The following is a 22,802-nucleotide window of genomic DNA, read 5'->3' as shown; positions in this document are numbered from 1 at the left end:
AGTTTGGAGGAAGAAAAAAAAAAGGAAGGGGAGAATAACCAAGCCACTTCTCCCCTGATCAGTATATAATATTGCAGAAGAGTTTTCCTATGTTGAAATTAACATGCTTTTATAATGAGTAACATCTTAATGATAGTAACATTTCAATAAATTCAAAGTAATAGAATCTACCAGGCAGAGAACTAAAATTAGTTCTTAGTTACCTCCTAAAGTCTCATTTCTATAACCAGAAAGGCTGCCACTTTACCAATTCCAACAGTTATGCTGGGATTTACCTTTCAGTTAATTCCAATTTTATATTAAAAAACCATTTTACTGCAAAAAAAATTTAGCTCGTATCTCATGGCTCATGAACTTCTAGGACAGGAGCAAGATAAATTCCTATTTTAGACAGAAAATAGACCACAGTAGTTAAATGGACTTTAATTCATTCACTGAAGACACCTGCAATGGCAAAACTCCCAATGGATGCTGTTCTTACTAATCTGGGGAAACAATTTTGTGTGCTTTATCTTTTTTCCATCCAATATCAAAATGAGAATTTTTAAATTATCCAACAGAAGGTATATGATTTAAAACATCCTAGAGAAATGACATGTTACCAGTGATGTACAGTTTAAAAAACTCAGCCACAAAAAAAGTCAAAGCTAAAAACAAGATTTTTACTATAATCAGTGCTTCTATTACCCTTCTGAAAGAAGTTTTAATGTGATGTAAAGGCAAAATTGAAAGTTTTTCTTTAAATTAACCACCTAATTTGTCCCTAAAATTACAAAGAATCAAAGTCTTTTACAGGTCAAGTGCAGTAAACTAAAATGTCCTTTCAGCACAAAGCAGCACTAGAAAATGTAAGTTATAGATGGGAATTGACTAGTTTTGCAGTGGCTGTTCCATCAGTAACAGACATCAGACGGTATCCATCCAGAGCACAGACACAACTACAGACTAGATGTGAAGAATGCATCACACGCTTGGCTGATAAATGTCCTTTTGTCTTTGTATCTTTCTACTTTGAAGTGGATTTTTTAAAGTTTAAATCAGGTCACATAAGTTGGCTGCTTAAATAACAACATGATGAGGTATGAAAGCTCTGAATATCCCTAATGTTCAGCAGGATTTACCAGAGATGTAGAATAGCCTGTCAGGGGAACTTCCAAATAGTTACATTTTGGGGTTATAATGAATTCTAGAAGAGAATAAGATTAAAGAGGTTTAAAAGGGTAGTCTCTGAAACGGAAGTGAGAGACTTTTCCTTCAGAATTCATTTTGAACAGCGTAACAAAAACATCTTCTCCTGATAGTGTGTCCAAACATTGAGTCAAGATGGCCATCTAGCACCAAGAAGTCGTATTGAACTCAGTTGCAGTTCTCTTGGCAATTAAGCTTATTTTTTCATTCCAGTCCAAGCACAAATGTGGATCACTGAAGACAGTACTGGAAGCGCCAGTTGCAGGTACATTGCAGTTATCATTAAATGAGCCAGAAGGTAGAAAAACTTTTTATTTTATGGGGGGACTTGACTGGGCAGTACTAGTAGGAGATGAAATGAATAGGGAACAATGAGGTTATTAAAAAAAAAAAAAAAGATCACTGCCCTTATTTGTGTTGAACAAGTCATGTTGAGAAGGTGGTTATTTAAGATAAGGATGCTACATTAAAGGGATCATATAATGCAGCATGAATACGTTAGAATCAAGCTGCACCTAAGAAAAAAATTTCCCTAGGTTACCTTTAAAAAAAATTATGTGTTATCTGCCAGTCACAGAGAGGAAAAGCACCTAAGGTGAACTTCCAATTTAATGAGGACCCTCATCAGGACCACAAAGCCTGAAACATTTGTTTTAATGCAGAAACACAGCCTCTAGTCACACTGGTTGAGTTTGGGAAAACTGGAGGGATTTTTTTTTGTTTTTTATTTTATTGAATGATAGGATATTGTTTCGATTACTAAGGATTCTAGATCTTCATACCAGCATTAGAATTGAACCACTTCCAAATCCTAAGACACTTAAGTCCAAAGAGAAGCGATAGCCATACAAATTAATATGTGGCCCTCTCCTTTCTGCTCTAAGGGAATCTTCAAACCAGTATCACATTTAAGAGTCAAAGTGTTAAATTCTTCAGCATTCCTGACAACTAGAAAGCACATTCACTGAAGGCTGAAGGTGAGGGAGCGGATGGTTTAATATCTGTGAAGAATGGCGCCAATAGAGGAAAGAAAACCATCCAGTCTCAGTAAGGATTAATGCAAATTTGGCTAGAAAAGCCACCAGGTAATCCAAGGGTTCACTGTGGAAGAACTCATGAAAAGTACTCTGAAGTGTACACAACAGGTCTAAATATCTCCCTTGTTGCAAGTAGTTGTGTGAAATTCAAGATAAAGATTTAGTCTCATCTTTTAATATCAGTGTTTTTCCCCACTTTAAAGGGAATGAGGAGGAGTCCTCTTTTTCCCCCACAAAGAAAGGGAGCCACATTAATGTGTGTATATTCCCATGACTCTTATAATATTTAAGTGCAGATCTCCAAAGCCTAGGGATTTTCCATAAGAGAGTGGGCCGTTCTGGTTACCCTTTTTATTAGAAGGGTATTCCACCACAGAGAGCCAGAGGTTTTCCAGATGTGTGTAAGAGAGCAGGTGCGCAAGGCAAGCAAATGAGCGCAAACAGTATTATGGAAAACATTTGAGAAGTTAGCTCCATGAGGACTGTGGGCTCCACAAGAGGACTTGACTGGGTAGCCTGGTCTGACACAGGAACATGAAAGCAGAGTATTGCTTCAAAGCTGGAAACCTTCCATAGGAGCCTCACACTGCTGGAAGATGTACTGCTGCTGGCTAAGGTCAACCTGGGGTGCAATGCTGCTGTCCTCATCCTCGGTCCCGAAGTAATGCTCAATAAGATCAAAGGCCTTCTGGTAGATCTCCTGGTTTTCATGACTCTGTAAGAATTCAATTTTATCCAGACCTAGAATGAAGAAGAAAGAAAAATCTCTGTGTGTATGTATACATATACGTTCTTTGTATATATGTATTGGAAACCCCAATGACACTATATTTTGCCGTGTCTCCTTTCTTTAAAGGAAGATTCTCTTCTCTACTTCTACCTCTTTAGTATTTTGTAACAGCATATAAAGTATCACTGGGATTACATCTGAATGCTAGTATTACAAACTGACACCTTAAACACACATGCAAGCAACAACCAGTCCCCAGAAGCAGTGATTTCCCTAACAGTCACCATATCATCCAGTGTCTAAGGCCAGTAGCAGAAGTGTTCCAAATGAACTATAACTATGGCCTAATTATTTGGCTCTAAGTTCTGAGCTATCCAATATGTCAACAAATGTATAATACCTTAAAATAACCAGAATCAACTCCTACTGCTTAAACTAGTAAGTCCAACTAGAACAGTTACCCCACACATTCCCATTACTAAGTTCAAGCCCATCTGAGCTTTCTTTTACTTGCAGGCATAAGCAACCTAACCACTACAGCAATACTGGAAATAAAAGGTAACACTGCTCAAAGGAAAAAAAGCATATACATATCCATGTTAAAAATATATACATCAAAATATTAATCGTTATCTCCGTGGAGAAAGATCTCCAGGTAGAGGAACATTTTTCTTTTTTATATATTTCAAAATGTCTTACACTAAGTGGCTATAGCTTTTATAAGCAGTATTTTTTATGGTAAATTGTTAAAAATCATTTTGAAAACAATTCTGCATTATTTGATAAACTTGAAGATGAACATAACCTGTGATCCCTAATTCCAATCGTAAGAATAAGCAAACCCTGGAGTAGTGGTTTTCAATCCCAGCTATACATTAAAAATCACTTAGGGAACTAAAAGGTTAATGTACATTGCTAAACCAATGATTAATAGTTAAGACTGAGAGACTGGAAGAATGAAGAAGCCAAAAGGCAGTGACTCTTTAAGATCAAACTCAGAAACCTTTAGAGTCAGGAACACTTTAAGAACACAGGAACCTGTTGCAATGAGCACTGGGTGTTGTATGGGAACCAATTTGACAAATTTCTTATCAAAAAAAATTTTTTAAAACACAGGAACTGAGAGATGCAATTCAAAATTAGAACTGTAAATCTTGGAATAGAGTCAGGCATCATCTACAGTACATCATCTACAGTAGATACGGATGTTCTTAAAGGTTCAGATGGAAGAGTAAGAAATTTTCTTATTTTCTCTCAGTAAGAAAGAGTACCAAGGGCAAGCAGAGCCCGGGACCTGGGAAGATACTTAAAGCCCAGTGTTAAATGGCTAAATTATGAAGGGTACTCACTTCTCTTCGCACTTAATGCATATTCTTTTCCAATTCTACATACTAAACATTATTCATAAGAGAACAAATCTTTCAAAGGAGTCTGCTGTCATGAACAGATGTGGACAAGCCAGAAATGCAAGAAGAAAAACAATTTCAGGACATTTTAAAACACTCTATCTTACCATAGGCTTCTTCAATCAAAGCACAGTAAGGGTTAATGCCAGTGCCATTCCTTTTGGCTTCTTGTTCTCCAAGCCTCAGGATATTTTCCAAACCATTTAGGGCAACCTGTACAATCTTAGAGTCCATGACTGTGAGGAGATCACAAAGTGGTTTGATACAACCGAGTTCTACGAGGTACCTAAATTAATACAAAGAACAATTTAGTCAAACAAGGCTTTCAATTTCATAAAGCTTTCATGAACTAAGTGGGTCATTCTCAACTGTAGAAATAAAAACAGGCACACCCATTCAACCACCCAAGCTACACTTTATCACAAATAAAGCTACAAATAAATGAAAACTAGTTCTCAAGCACCATCTCCACTTTTTCCCCTCCACAATTATTGGACTCCAAGAAACTAGAACACCCTCTTTCTTTGAATATGAGCAACTTGTCAAAATAGTATACTTTTGACTGATTTCATTTTTGTTCCTGTAGATAATCACACCTCTGAAACAGGTGCTAAAGCCACCATGGGCCCAACAGGCCAGTTCTGTTTTGTATAAAGAACTCTTGAAACTCCAAGAAAACTAACTGAATTTAAAAATCAGCAAAAGACCTGTACATCTCACCAAAAATACACTGATGGCAAGTAAGATATGAAAAGATGTTCAACATCATTATCATGTCATTAGAGGACTGCAAATTAAAACAATGATGCCACACCTATTAAAATGGCTAAAATCCAAAATGCTTGACAATGCCAAATGCTAACAACAATGTGGGGCAACAGGAACTCTTTTTTTTTTTTTTTTTTTTTTTTGCTGGCGGGAATGCAACAAAGGATAATCACTTTGGAAGACAGCTTGGTGGTTTTTTATAAAGCTTTTCATACAATCCAGCAATTGTACTCTGGACATTCACCCAATTGAGGTCCACACAAAAACCTGTAAACAAATGTTTACAGCAGTTTTATTCACAACTGCCAAAACCTAGAAGCAACCAAGATACACTTCAATAGGCAAATGGATAAACTGTAGTATATCCAGACATGAAATATTAGTCATAAAAATAAATTATCAAGTCATGAAAAGACATGAAGGAAACTTAGACATGCTAAGGGAAAGAAGCCAGTCTGAAAAGATTCCACGCTATATGATTCCAAAGATATGACATTCTGGAAAAGACAAAACTTTTACAAAGACAATAAAAAAGTATAGTGGTTGCCAGGGATTTGAGGGGTGGGGGTAAAGGAGTAGTGACGATAGGTGAAGCAGAGGGGATTTTTAGGGCAGTGTGACACTGTATGACACTACAATGGCAGAAAGAGGACATGTATTCACTAAAACCTATAGAACTGTACAACACAAAAAGTGATTCTTAATATAAACTATGAACTTTAGTTAATAATGTATCCGTACTGGTTCATTAACAAATGTAGCTCCACTAAATGTGAGAGGTTAATAGAAGACACTGCAGGGGAGGGAAGTATATAGGAACTCTGTACTATCATCTCAATTCTGTAAAACTAAAAATGTTCCTTTAAAAAGTCTTAATTTTTTTAAGTAAGTTCATACCATATTTAGCTTTATTATTTACTCAGGAATGAATTTAATAATGTCTAACTTTATTTAAATGCTTACTGACAATTAACAGAATTTCTTATTAACAGAAATCAGGCTTAAAGCTATTTCTGACCATTTCTCCTTCCTTTACACCATAGTTTTGAGTCACCAAAACCTGTCAACCATTCCTTTAACGTATCTGTATCATTCTCATTGTTTTTCTTAAAAAACAAAAAGCAAGCTTCTTTTGTGATTATGTTAGTTACAAATTTAGAAAACACAGAAAAACATACAGAAAAAGTACACAGAGATTAATCACTATTATATTAATCTATTATATACCACTGTTGCTTCTTCTGTGTCCTAATTTTTATGAAAGGGGCACCCACCTACCATTTTCCCCATTTATCTTTGACTCTTCCCTTTCCTTGCTTATAGCCTGCAAACAAGTCCTACAGATCCTTCTTTCCAGTATCAAGATCTGTAACTCCTACTATAAGTATTATTTTAATCCTGGCCATCACTATACGCTAACTACACTAATGAAGATGTTAAGAACATCCAACTGCTCTTTCCTCTGCTCAAAATACTATGTTCTTTGTATTACTCTTAACACTAAAGACACTCAGAGTCTTCCCAATATACTAAGGCCTTCATCCCAGTTTCCAAAGCCCATCAGTTCCTCATCTTGCAGAAGAATAAACTATAGCAATATTGATTTGCCTCTTCCAATAACATTATCTGTGCACATTCCCTCACACTTCCCCTGCTATTCTCTCTCCTCCAAAATAACCAAATCTCTACCCAAATGGTGAGTTTCTTCTCTTTCATGAAACGTTCTCTAATTTAAGGCCATATTCTTTATCCCTCATAAAGGGATATCCTCTTAAGGGATATTCTTTATCCCTTAAGAACCAAGGCACATTTAGCATTTGATTATATTAACCTAAAATTATGGATTATTTCCAAGTTACTCTGTTTCTTGCATCTAAATCTTGTCTACTCAGTAAGAATAAGCAAAAACCACCCAGATGTCTTTTATTCGTTTATTTTCTGTAATTTGGACTGTAATATTTTTGTAATAATTTTTCAACTAACTTCATCTGTTTAAGAAGAAACTGCTAGGAGATTGATAATGAACTCCATTAATATTAAATAACTATGCTGAATTTTAAAAAGGAATAGTAGCCTTTTTTACTCTTCTCTAACAGAGCAAAATAACCCTGAATAGTTTCTAATGAAATATACCATGGTATTTTAGAAATGTTTTATTTTTTTAATATTTATTTTTGAGAGAAAGAGCAAAAGCAGGGGAGGTGCAGAAAGAGAGGAAGACACAAAATCCAAAGCAGGCTCGTTCTGAGCTGTCAGCACAGAGCCCAACACGGGGCTTGAACCCTCAAACTGTGAGATCATGACCTGAGCTGAAGTCAGATACTTAACCCACTGAGCCACCCAGGTGCCCCTAGAAATGTTTTAAAAATACGTGTACAGGGGCGCCTGGGTGGCGCAGTCGGTTAAGCGTCCGACTTCAGCCAGGTCACGATCTCGCGCTCCGTGAGTTCGAGCCCCACGTCGGGCTCTGGGCTGATGGCTCAGAGCCTGGAGCCTGTTTCCGATTCTGTGTCTCCCTCTCTCTCTGCCCCTCCCCCGTTCATGCTCTGTCTCTCTCTGTCCCAAAAATAAATAAACGTTGAAAAAAAAAATTTTTTTAAAAAATAAAAAAAATACGTGTACAGTTTAACCATTTCAATTAAGAAAACATGTATCTTCTACATTACTTATTACTGCCATTACTGGGATAAATGCCATTACCAGTAGTGGCATATTTATAATCATAGTACCCCAGAAATAGAATCTCCAGGAGGTCGAAAAAAGCCTAATCTCATACAAAATGCTTCTGAAGACCACTTGAAATCTTCCTCGAAAACCCGTCCATTATGAACTTTACTAAAATAGCTACTTGCAATGTGTTAGTCTATTTAAATATTATTTCAGATATAGTTATATTCTGTATCTAACCAATTCCTGAAATGTTAGGACTACTTTACCTTTTACATTTTTAAATTCCTAACAGAGCACTAAAAATTATAGTTAAGTGTGAACATTTAACCCACAAAGCAACAATATGAGTAGTTGTATTTTTCCTGATATTACATATGAGGAAGGGATTAGTACTTCAACACTTACTTGGTTTTTTTAATTTAATTTTTTTTATTTTTAATGTTTATTTATTTTTGAGACACAGAGAGACAGAGCATGAACGGGGGAGGGTCAGAGAGAGAGGGAGACACAGAATCTGAAGCAGGCTCCAGACTCTGGGCTGTCAGCACAGAACCCGAAGCAGGGCTTGAACTCACACAGACTGTGAGATCATGACCTGAGCCGAAGTCGGACGCTCAACCAACTAAGCCACCCAGGTGCCCCCAACACTTATTTGTAATCATCTTCCCCTCATTTGAATTCGGCATAAAGAAAGTTAAGGCAGACTAAGAGTCTAAGTTCCATTTTCCTCTTCATCATTAATCTTTTTTTATCTGAAATACTGAATGCCCATAATTTAGCATTTAATTATATGATGTTCCTCTGAGGAATTGATTCCTGTCCATATTTATGCCTTCTCTAGCCAGTAAGATTATAAGCCACCCAAGGAGTCATTTAAGTCTCAAGCTAATAGAGATCTCTCTCTATTGAATACTACAGGACCTCAGGAGACACTTGCCTCTACTAAATTTGGCACTTTATTCTAAGATAGACTTCTCTTTCAAGTCTGATCCAGTTCTAGTAAGACTTCTAAACTAAAAATGGCAAGAATTAGGGGCACCTGGGTGGCTCAGTCAGTTAAGTGTCCGACTTCGGCTCAGGTCATGATGTCGCAGTTCAAGAGTTCGAGCCCTGTGTCAGGCTCTGTGCTGACAGCTCAGAGCCTGGAGCCTGCTTCCGATTCTGTGTCTCCCCCCCTCTCTCTCTGCCCCTCCCCTGCTCACACTTCTGTGTGTGTGTGTGTCTCTCTCTCAAAATAATAATAATAATAATTTTTTTAAAAATGGCAAGAATTAGGTACCAAGGTTAGATTCTTAAGGCTTCTACAAGTAACCTTCTAGACTACCTGTTTCTGACAAAAAAGCTCCAGAGTAGGCTAAAGCCACCCTATAAATACTAATATTGTCTCAAACCTCAACTATGCCTTACTTCTCTTATCCTGGAATTATTTCAGCAGGAGGGAATGGAAGAATTTGAGTCTAGTATGAAACTTAGAACAATCTTGCAAGAGATTAGCATAGAGCATTCATAACTAGTAGACATAATAATTTTTCCTTTGATTTACAAGATGCTACCTGGCTAGTACTTACTTGATCTGTTCAGCTGATCCTCCAGAAGTTGCATTTGTGATGGCCCAAGCTGCTTCTTTCCTTGTCCGAAACTCAGCAGTTTGTAATATACTAATGAGGGCTGGGAAAATGTTGGCATCTATCACAGTCTGAAATTTAAAAATTAAATGAAAAGGGAAATTACAAAACTTGCAAAAATTTCATGATACTAATTATAACTTTTTAGCTAGCTTCACTAATGACACGCCTCCCTCCTTTAAAAATTAACTAGAAGTCCTCTCACCCCTGACCTTTCAACTGTACTTGGTACACTGATAACTCTCCCTGGAGTCTGTGTTCTTATAATCTCCTAGTTTTCTGCCCAAGTTCTTTTCTCTTTGACTGTCCTCTCTCATTTCACCCACAGTAACAAATTATGGAAGTTCAAAATTCTGTTCCTCCGCTAGTCTCATTTCTTTCACAGCATCCAACTCCGACACTTGTGATGTAACCCTCCAGTCCTCACTTTTGGGTGCCCCAGCCCATGATAGCCAACAATCTGCTTTAGATCTGCTAATCACTTCAAACATATCATCTACCCTCTATATCAGGTCAGGTCTCCTCTCAAACTTCTTTTTGTATTTACAAAGGCTCTTTTTTGTATTTATTCTAAATTTCATCAGTCACTAAGTCTCTACAATCTCAATTTAAAACCTCCTGAGCCACCCTTTTCCTTCCCTTTTAGCACTGCCTCAATCCTATTCCAACCTACCAACTCCCACCCAGATTACCAGCAGAGCCTATAGTTAGAGTACTTTTACTCACCCCCTCTCATATATGAACACTAAAATAGTCTGCTTCAAATTACTTTTTTCATGTTTCTCCTTAGCTCAAGAACCTAAAATAGGTTCGTATAATTTCCTATATCAAGAAACTGAGAAACTCTACATAAGACACGAACAGCAGCAGGTAATCAACTATCACTGAAATCCCCTTGTATGCATGCTATGGTATGAACTTCTATAGCTATCAATCTCAGTCCCTGGCAGCATTCTGGGGATGACTAACCATGCTTTCCTGATCAAGAACTCTATTACACTAGTGAAGAAAGTCAGCAATGTTTAGTGGAAAGACACTTCATCTTGATCTGTCATTTACTAGGGGTTCCCTTGAACAAATCATTTTTCAGTTTCATCCTTAAATGAGAGTATTGGATGAGATAACTATCTCTATGATTCCCCTCCAATTAAAGTCCCAGAGGTCTGTGTTTTATCTTTTACAACCAGTTGTTCAGCCTTTCTCATGGCCTGTGCTAAACCCTTTGGCCCACTGCTTATCTTCCACATGGGTTACTCTCCCACCTAACAGAAGAACAAAATTAAAGGGCAGATAACCTTTTAGAGAAAAATGGGTCCCCAAAGGTTTTATGAAAAACTGAAGTTATCCAATAGATGAGGTCTGCTAGGAAAAAATATTTTACTTGGCAAGAGTAAAGCCTATCTATTTAGTATAAAGACCATCATAACATTTCAAAAATACAAGACACTCTCTCAGGTCTTGGCACATCATCAAATATTTAAGGCACAGGGAAAAACCAAGGCCAAAGTATAAGTTTCAAAAGTCTGTAAGGTAGGATAAAACTTCTGTAAGGTAGGATAAAAAAAAAAATAGATAAAAATGTTGGAGGTTAATGGTCTGCAAGGCAATAATGGGAAAAAAAAATGTAAGCCCAACAGAAAAAAACCTAAACCTTATCAATAAAAATAGAAGAAAAAAGACAGATGCTATGGGATTACCTGGATCTGTGCTCTATTTCCAGCTGTGATATTAGATATTGTCCAACATGCTTCCTTTTTGATAGATTCCTTTGGGCTACTCAGCAAATGCAATAAACTCTGCAGAGCTGAGCAATTCAAAATTACCTAAAAGGAAAAGTTTGAAACTTAATCTGTATTGATCCAAAGAGAAGTAAATCTTTAACTCATTTATTTTAGGAACAATATAGGCAAAGAAATAATGTCTCCCCTTGAAATTTTAGAAATAACTTTATATATGTAAAAGAATATTCACTGACAATAAGAATTCATTTCTAACATTACCAAAGCAGTTCTGCTAGACACATTGTAACTGTACAACTGCTACTTCATAAGGTACTACAATGTATTAGTCCTTCACCTTCCTATCCCTACAGCATATTAAAAGGCTTTTGGATGTGTAAATATTTGAAGTAGCCTCAGATTTTTAAGTCCTCTGATAACACTGTACCTGGCCATCAATGAACAAATACATACTACATGAAGTACACCAGGTGCTTTAGAGGACACAAAGATAAAAAAGGATAGGACCCCAGCTATCATGCAGCTTACAGAGGTGAAAGAGAGTGACAAACATACACAAAGGAGCTCTACTCTACCAAAACTAAATTATGAAGTTAAAATGATTGAAATAATCTGTGGTAGGCACAAGAATCAATCACTGAATAACTAATAGAACAGATATCTAGTCCAGAAACAAATGCGGGTATTTATAAGGAATTAAATATATAATAAAGTTCTTCCTGAGGTTAACTGGTTGAAAAACATTTTTTTTATTTTTGAGAAGAATTTTTAAAAAATTCTTAACCCATTACCAAATAAACCCACAACCAATTTAAAGAGTAAACATAAAAAAGACACCATAAAACAGAACTATCAGTATATAGCTGGTTTAGGGATAGTGAAGGACTTTCAAAGCATAAAAACAATGGAAGAAATTACAGGGGGAAAATTAAAATTTCATCAAATAGACATATTTGCATGTCAAAAAATACAAAATTTAAAATGCACACTATGTAATGCAAAAAAAAAAAAAAAAAAAATTTACAACAGATAAGATGGTTGCTGTCTTTAACATGTAAATTGTTAAGAGAAACTACAATTTTGATAGATTACCTCACAAGTAATGAAAGACACGCAAATTAAAATAAAGCCATTTGTTGCCTATTAATACAGCTCAAAAAATATTAAAACTTGTGTTTAAAGAGGCACAATCTTAACAGTATAAAAGATATTACAAAGCCATTTTTTAAATGCCAAAGATGTGCTCTAGAAACTAAACACATCCAAACACCGGGCGCCTGGGTGGTTCGGTCCTTCGGCTCAGGTCATGATCTCACAGTGAGTGAGTTCAAGCCCCATATCGGGCTCTGTGCTAACAGCTCAGAGCCTGGAGCCTGCTTCAGATTCTGTGTCTCCCTTTCTCTCTCCCCCTCCCCCGCTCATGCCCTGTCTCTCAAAAATAAATAAAAGTTAAAAAAAATTTTTTTGGGGCGCCTGGGTGGCGCAGTCGGTTAAGCGTCCGACTTCAGCCAGGTCACGATCTTGCGGTCCGTGAGTTCGAGCCCCGCGTCAGGCTCTGGGCTGATGGCTCAGAGCCTGGAGCCTGTTTCCGATTCTGTGTCTCTCTCTCTCTCTGCCCCTCCCCCATTCATGCTCTGTCTCTCTCTGTCCCAAAAAATAAATAAACGTTGAAAAAAAAAAAAAAAAATTTTTGGAAAAAAAAAAAAGTCAAATAATAAAAAAAAATAAACCTGTCACAAGTTAAAGACAGTACTTGCAGAGTAATCATGAAAAAAGACTTCATGGGTGTGGGGAAATTGCCTTGAAATATGGATAGGATTTCATAAGCAAAGAAGAGGGAGGAAGGACACAGCAGATAAGAAAGGCTGGAAACAAAAAAATGCTGAGACAAGCTACAACAAAGTACCAAAATAAGGAAAGAATAGAGCAGTGAGGCTATTAAGCAAGAGTTCTGTACCCCTAAAATTAACAACAGGCTACAAGGAAGAATGAGACTAAAACTGTGAAGTACAAATCCTTTCAAGGTTCTTTTTTTTTTTTTTTTTTTTTTTTCAAATCCTTTCAAGGTTCTAAGGTAATTAGATGTGGATACTGAAACACAAAGAATCAACAAGAGCTGGTGACTTGCTATACAAGGTGTGAGAGATGGAGACACCAAATATGACTGCAAAGCTTCAAGTGGGAGTGAATAGTTACCTCATTAACTGAAATGGGGGGGAAAAAAATCAAGACCTGGAACTGGCTTTCTGGGGGAAGAAGATAAACTGAGAGAGACAAATGGGAGACATGCCAGCAGAAATATTTAACAGGCTACTGGAGACCCAGGAGTAAAACTTGAGGTACATCAGAAGTAGATGTATAGATACAGAACTTCATTCATTCAGTATTAAACACTGTGCCAGGAACTATTAAGACTGTACAGAAATACAAAAATGAACAAGATCAACACCGTTCCCCCCTCTAGAAGCTTACAATCTAGTGATTAGATAATTACAATACAGTGTGATAAGTGGTATGATGGATGAAACAAAAGAAGGCACACCTAACTTAAGTGAACATGGCTTCTCAAGAGAAAAAAACAGTAACAGGAAGTCCTGAAGAATGAGACGACATTAGTGGTAGAGTGTGCATTAGTGTGAGCCAGTGGTTAAAAGCAGGGATGGGGATGCAAGCCTATGTTTTGAGCAGAGAGAAGCAAGCTTGTGTTAAATCTTAGTGCTGAATGTGGTCATAGCTAATTTAAGGAATAAACATGGCAGAAGCACAGAGCATGGTACAGGGAGGGAAAGAACCTTTTTGTGAATAGCAAATACAGTGAAATAGTTTAAAAATTCAGAAAGTATAATAAAGGACTATATAGTTAAAAGCCTCCTTTCCATTCCTGTATGCCAGCAACCCAGTTCTCCAGAGACAACCAAGATTATTAGTTTCCTATGTATTCTTCTGGAGAATTTTTATGCAAATATAATCAAACATATTATTTTTTTCTCTCCTCTCTGCCTCCTTTTATATAAATACTAATATATTCCACACACTATTCTGCTCCTTGTTTTTCTTTTTAAATGATATAACCTGGAGGTATTTTTTTTTTAATGTTTGTTTATTTTTGAGAGAGACAGAGCACAAACAAGAGAGAGGCAGAGAGACAGACAGACAGACAGACAGACAGACAGAATCTGAAAGACTCCAGGCTCCTAGCTGTCAGCACAGAGCCTGACATGGGCCCGAACCCATGAACCATGAGATCATGACTGACCTGAGCCGAAGTCAGACGCTCAACTGACTGAGCCACCCAGGTGCCCCAACCTGGAGGCATTTCTATATCAGTGCTTAAGGGCTTCCTCATTCTGTTGCACAGAATTCCATTAAAACTGGTGCCAGATTTTAAAGGATCTTAAACACCCTCAAAGGACAACAGAAGGCCATAAAAAGATTTTAGGTCAGAGAATGACATGATCAAATTTGCATTTTATAAGCATCCTTCTGGTGATACAGGAATATAGCAAGAAATGCAAGGGATGAGTAGAGATGGCAGCTAGTGACTGATGACAGAGGTGGAAAACAGGGAAATAATCCAGCTAATGTCCAGGTTTTTGGATTGGTCAAGTGTTGGTGCCATTCACTGAGGTAAATAACAAATAAGCAGAGGCCCCGATATACCAGGGAAAATAATGGGTTCCTTTCTGAAGCATAAATTTGAAGTAGATATTAGATTTGGAAGACACCTTTGAGTACAAATCCAAATTTTAGGGATTAGAAAAGTGAAGACATTAAATGTCTTCCACCTAACTCAGAGCTGGTTAAGAAAGAGTTATGGCTAAAATCTTATTCTCAATTCTCAATCAAGCTGCACCAGGGTGATAGCTGAAGTTATAAATAAAATCAATGAATAATTATCCCCTCCAGGGGATAATCCCACAAACAAGAACAGGAAAAGGAGCGTGCTAAGAAGTGGTTTGTGAGACAGGAGACTCAAAATAACTGAAACACCACAGAAGCCTAGGAAAAGAATTTTAAAGACAATGCCATTGCATCAGAGAGATCAAGAACAAGCCACTGTGAATGATATATCTTGATACAGAGGTTGAATAGAATGGGAGTGACATTAAGAACAAGGAAAGAAGGGGCACCTAGATGGCACAGTCAGCTGAGCGTCCAACTCTTGGTTTTGGCTCAGGTCATGATCTCAGGGTCATGAGATGGAGCCCTGCATCGTTGCTCAGCATGGAGCCTGCGTGAGATTCTCCCTCTCTCCCTCTGCCCCTCCCCTGCTTGTTCTCTTTCTCAAAAAAAAAAAAGAAAAAAAGAACAAGGAAGAATCCTCCTCACATAGGAGATTTAGCATGCACAAAAAGAAGGAAGCTATCAGAGAGGAGATGAAGATGACAGAGAAAGGCTGCTACTGGAGGCTTCAGATGCTCCCAAGAACCACTTCAAGTAGTAGTGGGAAATAAACCTAACTAAAGGGAACCCAAAATTGCTCCAAGAAACAGACCAGATAGAGACAGTGAAGGTACTAAAGGAGCTGCCTAAGGCAACATTTTTGACAAACATTAATGAAACTCTCCCCAAAAACATGGAGTTAAATACTGTAATAGAAACATAATCACAGGGTTCAATGTACTGTTTCTGAAGGGAAACAGTAGTCACCACTTATTCATACCTGGGTCTGAATATCATCGCCTGTGACAATGTTTCCCACAGCCCGCAAAGCAGGAGAAACCACTTTATAATCATTATGCCTGCAACCATAAAAAGAAATATCAATGCAAGAGTTCTGGCCTTAGTCTCTTTTCCTTAGGGCTGAAATCCAAACCAAATAATGTAACACGATGTTAGAGCAGAAAGGTACCTACGGTAGTTGTTAAGAGAACCCTAGGAGGATGGGTTTCGTATATCCCCTAGAGGAATTATCTTTCCCTTTATTTAGCACTTTTGGATAAAAACTACAAATCTTTCCTAATAATCTTTCCCAGGTATTTCATCACCTGGATACCAAGATTTCCTTCTCATTCTTGAATACAGTTTTCACTGCCTCAGAGTTGAAAATGTGCCAACAGGTGAACTAACTTAAAAATGAGAGCCAGGCTCCACACTTCAAAGAGTGAACTCTTTCTATTAAACCTCAGCCAACTTACCAGTCAAAAATATACTCTCCATGAAACCCTGTACATATGTGAAAAAAGCTTACTGAAAATCTTAACTTCAGGTTAATATGCTTTAACTTCCCTTAAAAATTCTCTTTTCCCTTTAATGAGACTGATCACTCTTCTCAAAACTTGGCCATTTCTCTCACATTTATTTTAGGATCTGATGACTAAAAAGAAATGGTTAAAATACACCATAATCTAGTGACTAAAGAACATAAAAGGTTACTTCCCAGGTTTTGAATGCTGTACTTCTGCCTCGTGCAGCTTCATCTGCCTTTAATTCATAACAGCATTATGCTGTTCATCTGTACTCAGTTTGTGGTCAGCTGTACTCTCAGAGTTTTGTATTCTGCACATTAAACTCATCTGATGCATTCCACATATCACATTTGGGGTAATGTCTCCTTTCATCTACTTTGTACTTACTTCAATTAAATTTCATGTGGCTAGTAAACATACCATTTCCCCATTATGTTATCAGTCTAATTTTTTCTTCTAAAGAACTGTCTAAAAATTGGATTAATACAGCCGTAAATTGTTTACACAAAGGCATCACAAGGAGATACAGCAAAATAAAATTCAGAGTCTAACACCAGTCTAGATTAAGCTCTAAATGAGACAGAAAGATAAGGAATGACTTTTAGTGGCAATATGCCTTTCGCTATCTATCCAGGGGTTGGTCTCAGGTTATTTATCACTAACTGGAATTACACAGTTTTCCAAATGTTCCCGCTGAAGGACTGCTCATAACAAAAGGGTGAGCAGTTCTTTATATAAGCCTCAAAACAAACAGATTTGACATCAATATAAGTTACAAAAGAGAGTAGCCCAAAGCCCAATAAATTAGTACAGTGTATTAATTAGTATTTACCAGCATTTAGAAACTAATAAACTAACATAGGGACAAAAGAACAGACACACTTTAAGATATCTTACATCAACAACTCCACAAGTCTCCTACAGACTCCTGCATCAATGACAGCTTGAATTTTATCATTGGGTCCATCGGATAGATATGAGAGGGCCCAGCAGGCATCAGCCAGTACATCAGTGTCACTGACAAATAGCAACCAGGAAAGCACATTCAGGCAGGGGGAAACCTGTAAAGGGAAGATGACATGATAATGAAATTCAATGGAATAAAAGCCAGAAGTGAGGTGAGAAATTCCAAAAGGCAAGCAGCACACACTTGGTAATTTCTGGGGTGATATTAATACTTCTAGAAATGGAGTAACAAGTGGCCAAGTGGCATTTCCATCTTTGGGAATGCTGAGACCAAGGAAAATAATTTCAGAGACTGAAGTATACACCAGTTCTCAGAATGAGATTCCTTGTTGAAAAACACTCTTTGTGGACCAAAGAAGCAAAGACATTTTCACAAGTGCTAAAGCTAATAAATTGTGAATTTTACTGTGCTATAAACAAAAATTGCCAGGTTTTAAGATTAATTCAGAGCTAATTTTTACAATGAAAATTTATCCCAAATTAACACAGAAACAAAAAGCCCTATTTCTGTAGAAACAGATAAAATTCTAACATTTTAAATTTTATGCAAAATTACCAATCTTTCTGTTCACATTAATATTTGTTGCTACACTCTTTTAATTGTACTTTTTTCTGCCCATTTCCATAAGCCTAATCCTTACCTTTGCAAATTCTGGAGGTGGACTTTTCCCTCTACAGAGATTAGACAAAGCCCATACTGCATTCCGCGTCATGGTCAGGCGGTTTTGCTTTGAAAATAACCTATAAGCATGATGATACAATGGTAAACTATATAATAGACATTAATTATCTGATAGCATAAGATAAATACTAAATCATTTAATGCTACTCATAAACACGTCTTTAAATAGCTTTTCTCCAGAAAATAAAGTTGAATTAATTCTAACAGCACTAATTCAGAATACTGGCACTGGAGTAAGCTAGAATGCCTGAAGAAATGACCTGAACAAGTTAATAAGAAAGTATCTGTAATGAAAAAGAACAATGGAAAATTCAAAATGATTTCTAAAAGTGCACTGCTTCCTGAGGAACTTTCCATATTTTTACTACTCAAAATAAATAGTAAGAATAGAAACTTACTGCAAAAGAGGGGGAAGAATATTGCAGTCTAAGACATAGTCCCTGCACATGGTACTATCTCCAGCAATGTTGCCAAGAGCCCAGACTGCCTGTGAAAAAATTACTCATTAATGACAGGTTGTACAGAACTCTCTCAGATGCCAAAATACCACAATAACTCTTTACAAAATTATATGGTAGCTAATCAACATACACACTGACATTATGAACATTTCTAAGTTCATTATCAGGGAATCAAATGAAGTAGTTGTGGGACTGGGGGAAGAAGATCAGTAATATTATTAAGTATACATGTGAACACTCAGGGTATAAGTTTATTAAAAGGAGGAACCAACCAGTTCTTATACGTATTTTTTATCTCAGGGGACTCCCCACCACCATAGTAACCTTTCATATAGCCCTTAATACAGAGCAGAGGTTCAAATGGCTTATTCAGTGGATTAAAAATGTTATCTTAAGCTTATTTACAAAAGAAAGCAATGAACAAAGAATCAAAGAATGTAAGAGCATCAAAATGCAGAAAGCTATTAAACTTTTGGGAGGAATATATTGTCTTTGACTGTGATAATGGTTCCACAGGTATATACCTATCTTAAAACTTATCAAATTGTACATTTTAAATATATGCTGTTTTTTGTATGTAAATCATACCTCAATTAAGCTGCAGAAGAAAATCATACTCATTTAGCAGTGATTTATATTTATGAATTTGATAAAGTTGGCAGTAATAAAAAATACCTGTTTTCTAGGTCTTTTTCTGCATAAAAGTGGCAAAGACCTGCTACTTACTAGAGATCCCTACAAGTAAAAGCCCAGTAACTGCTTACATGTTCTAAAAAAGTATACAGGGCTTAGGGCGCCTGGCTGGCTCAGTTGCTGGAGCATGCAAGTCTTGATCTCAGGGTTGTGAGTTAAAGCCTCCCACTGGGTGTAGAGATTACTTAAAGATAACATCTTAAAAATGATAATAATATAAAAAGTATATAGGACTTTAAAAATTTCAGCGTTGGAAGGGGAAGGAAAATGGTTTTATGAATCCAGAAGAAATTCTGCCTACATTCACTATGGTATTTTCTATTTTGGTTTAGATTTCTAGAACACTCCTGTGATGAATCATGGCTTGTCATGGTGGTAAAACTGAGGCCCTGAATGTAAGACCAAAGGAAAAAATGGTATTCTTTGACCTGCTTTTCTTTGCTTCATTTTTTTACCTGCTCCTGGACATCTTCAAACTCTGAGCTGAGCAACTCTATGAAGATGGGCACAGCTCCTGCCTGAATCACAATCCGGGTCTGAAGAGAATTTCCTGAAGCAATATTTGTCAGTACCCAAGCTGATTCAAACTATAAAGATAAAAATAATTTTATTATCTTATTAGCATTTAATAGCTTGTTTTTAGCTATAACAATAAGGTTTTCTGTACATGAAGAAAAGAATCTGAAATCATTATTTGCACATAATCAGATGGATTCTGTATTACTTTTAAATGGAGAATTCCAGTAGAAATACTTCAGACTACAAGAATATTCAGGAGGTCAAAGTAGAACTGACATAAGACCATGAATGGAATGAGGGACTGCTTCATATGCTGACATGAATGATCTCCCAAGATACGAATGAGAAGAAAAGTGTAATGGTGTACATTAAGACAGTATCATACTATATTTTCTAAAAGGGTTAAGAAGGAATGTATGCATTAGTTTAGTTATTGCACAGAATATCTCTGGAAGGATACTATAAGAAACTGTAAGAAGTAAGTACTTGTTACCTACATGGAAAGGCAGGGGTGAAAGGGAAATCTCATAAAACCTTATGTACCTTTTGGATTAAACCATGTATATTATCTAATAAAAAATAAAAGTAAATAATTTCTATAGGATAAGCAAAGTGTAAAGGGGAGAGGATGTTAATGTAAAATGTGCCAGATATAGGCACAGTAAAAAAGGCAAAAGATATTTTAAGTAATAAGTAGGCCAAAAGGAGTTAACTGGTATACAATTAATAGAAATGGCAACTTCAGAGCGTTAAGAGCTTCTGACAAATGAGAAGCCTCCAAACAAAGGCACAGAGTTTAAAACTTTTTTTAGAGAGCATTCTTAAAGTTAGGTAAACTGAAGATATGAAGGAAATTATAGCCAACAAAAAGTACAGCATTTTACTAATCTGCCCATCTCTGTAGTAATTTGACTCTCTGGCCTAATATGGAGAAATCCAAGAATGACTCCTGAAATTCTATTTAAGAGTTCTTATTAAACTTTAGTTTTCTTTCCTTCTCCTGTTCTATCTTCTACTTATCCTTAAATGAAGCACATATGCAAAAAAAAAATCAGTGGTATGTCCCTTGAAAGGGAGAGCAAAAAAGTCATTGAAAGGTGGAGCTGTGACTCTTCTAAAGCTTTTGGGTCAACTGAAAGGCAGTTGTCATATGGAAAACTAAATCATCCATCATTGGGGTTTGGGGAAGGAGGCAGAAGACAAGGAAGACAATCTGATTGGCATAGTCCAAAGCCATGTGAATGCTAGCAAATTCACAGCAGAACACACTTAAAGGAGACATTACAAGAAACCTATAAATGTGACATACGCAAGTGAGACACAGTATAGTCTAGTAGCCTAACGGGACAATGATATTACAGTAAGCAGAAGGCCCAGACTAGGAGCACCACAGTTAAAGGGACAATATTTTCTTTTTGGTAACTTTGTTATAAGAGAAGTTCAACAGATTCCTAAACACTTGAACATCACAAAATAAAAATCCCATCATATATCACCTCCATAATTAAATCACTCTTGAAACCAGTGCTGAATTGAAACTTTGCATTTGTTCAGTACTTTGTATTATGAAAGGATTACTCACATACTCCTGTGTTCCTCACAACATCCCAGAGAATTCTGGCTTTTGTGGTTTATGAATGAGGAAACTATCAGAAAAAGGTCCAACAAGGACTTGATTACCGTCTCCTGATCAAGTATGCTTATGAAGCCCGGCCACTCCCTTCTCTCTGACACATACCTGTAACACTGACAATAATCTTTCAATTGCTTGGAGTTTTGGTATCTAGGGCAAGAAATTTCAAATAACAGTATGCCAGAGATACACGCCAGATTATTTAGGGGATGCTAAAAAAGAGAACGGTTCACCTAGTTTCTTCTGCTTTCTAGGAAAACTAACTAGCAGAGTTAAAATTGATTAAGAGAGACAGATGATGTGAATACAAAAGCCAAAAGCAAGCCTTCCTACCAGGCAGCAAGCTCCAAGTTTAACAAAGAGTTGTCAGATACCACGGAGACCAGTCAAAGTAATGAAAACTGTGAGGAAAAAGCAGTGTGTAGAGAATGAGTAAGATCAGCATACATACCGATCCATATTAAAGAGAAAACAGACTGCAGTGAGATTTTGATGCAAATGAAATAACAGCAACCTGAGTAAAGGATTATTAAAGAATTATCAATGAGAAAAAAATCAGAATACTAACTGCTGCAAGACTTCAAACTGCTATCTGCCTGTTGATGTTTAGTATCAAAGGTCTTACAAGAAATGAGAGGGAATTTCAGATGCTACTGAAGAGAATGAAATGGAGAAGCAAAACAAAATAGAGTGAAAATGATTAGAAAAATGGGGAATAAGTGAATAACAGGCTAAACACAGATGGGAGAAAATTGGCAATTAGGATATCTCAGCAAAAGAAGAACGTACCAGAATTACCTTTATTACTAAGAAGTACACAATAATGATAACCTCTGAAAGCAAAATTCAAGGCCTCCCTTGGTAAGAAGAGAAATCGGAAAATACCAGGGACAGAGACAGATGAAGATGATCAACAGAACCGGAGGGGCGACTGAAAATCGTGTTTGTACATGAATAAAGCATTCTCTTTCTCTCACGCACACACAGTGATTACTCTGACGTTTACCCTGTAAAAACTCATCAAGCTATATTTATGCCACTTTCTATGCCCATCTGTGTATTTGTGTGCTATGTACATATGTAGGAATGAGAAAGAGGAGGGAGGAAGAAAATTCCCCCCAGCATACAGGCCCTGTTAAAGTGCTGGAAGAAACAACTTTCAAATGTGTTTAATATGTATGTTTGTAAAAAACTGGTTGTACTTCAAACTATGTAACATCTCTTTGAGTACTGCCATCATTTTGTTGTTGTTAATGTTTCGGCCTTGGGTCCCATATTAGAATCTAACGTGAAAGAGAGCTGTGAAATGTGGAAGTCCTGTTGCAAAAATGACTGCATAAAGTTATGATAGGAATGGCCAGGAAAGGTAACATAAGTAACCGTGAAACTCAAAACATCAGTAACATGATGAATACAATCTAAGAAATGGCATCACTTAAGTAATAAGCAGTAGCCAAAGTACCTATAACCCTTACTTCCTCTTTTTGCTTTAAACT

At 36.8% G+C, this 22,802-nt stretch overlaps 1 protein-coding gene and 2 long non-coding RNA genes across 6 annotated transcripts in view; 2 read left to right on the top strand and 1 right to left on the bottom strand.

Annotated features, from left to right (window-relative positions):
- Positions 1-641: 641 nt before the first annotated feature.
- Positions 642-22,802, bottom strand: part of KPNA1 (karyopherin subunit alpha 1) — a 69,873-nt gene continuing 47,712 nt past the window's right edge. For all 4 annotated transcript variants that reach the window (XM_030330532.2, XM_030330530.2, XM_030330529.1 and 1 more), the window contains 9 exons: positions 19,610-19,741; positions 18,399-18,487; positions 17,960-18,059; positions 17,250-17,413; positions 15,827-15,905; positions 11,122-11,247; positions 9,368-9,495; positions 4,469-4,647; positions 642-2,966 (listed from right to left, as the gene is read on the bottom strand). In XM_030330532.2, the coding sequence (XP_030186392.1) occupies positions 2,779-2,966; positions 4,469-4,647; positions 9,368-9,495; positions 11,122-11,247; positions 15,827-15,905; positions 17,250-17,413; positions 17,960-18,059; positions 18,399-18,487; positions 19,610-19,741 (1,185 nt within the window). In that variant the 3' untranslated portion in view covers positions 642-2,778. The remainder of the gene's footprint in view (positions 2,967-4,468; positions 4,648-9,367; positions 9,496-11,121; positions 11,248-15,826; positions 15,906-17,249; positions 17,414-17,959; positions 18,060-18,398; positions 18,488-19,609; positions 19,742-22,802) is intronic.
- LOC115524158 lies at positions 1,400-22,514 on the top strand. The gene is made up of 2 exons (XR_003971959.1): positions 1,400-1,453; positions 19,487-22,514. It is a non-coding gene; the product is annotated as an uncharacterized LOC115524158 (long non-coding RNA).
- Positions 12,861-13,328, top strand: LOC115524159. The gene is made up of 2 exons (XR_003971960.1): positions 12,861-13,187; positions 13,230-13,328. It is a non-coding gene; the product is annotated as an uncharacterized LOC115524159 (long non-coding RNA).

Source organism: Lynx canadensis, chromosome C2 (genome assembly GCF_007474595.2).
Source record: "Lynx canadensis isolate LIC74 chromosome C2, mLynCan4.pri.v2, whole genome shotgun sequence".
Lineage (NCBI taxonomy): Eukaryota > Metazoa > Chordata > Mammalia > Carnivora > Felidae > Lynx > Lynx canadensis.
This window is presented reverse-complemented; position numbering and strand designations above follow the sequence as displayed.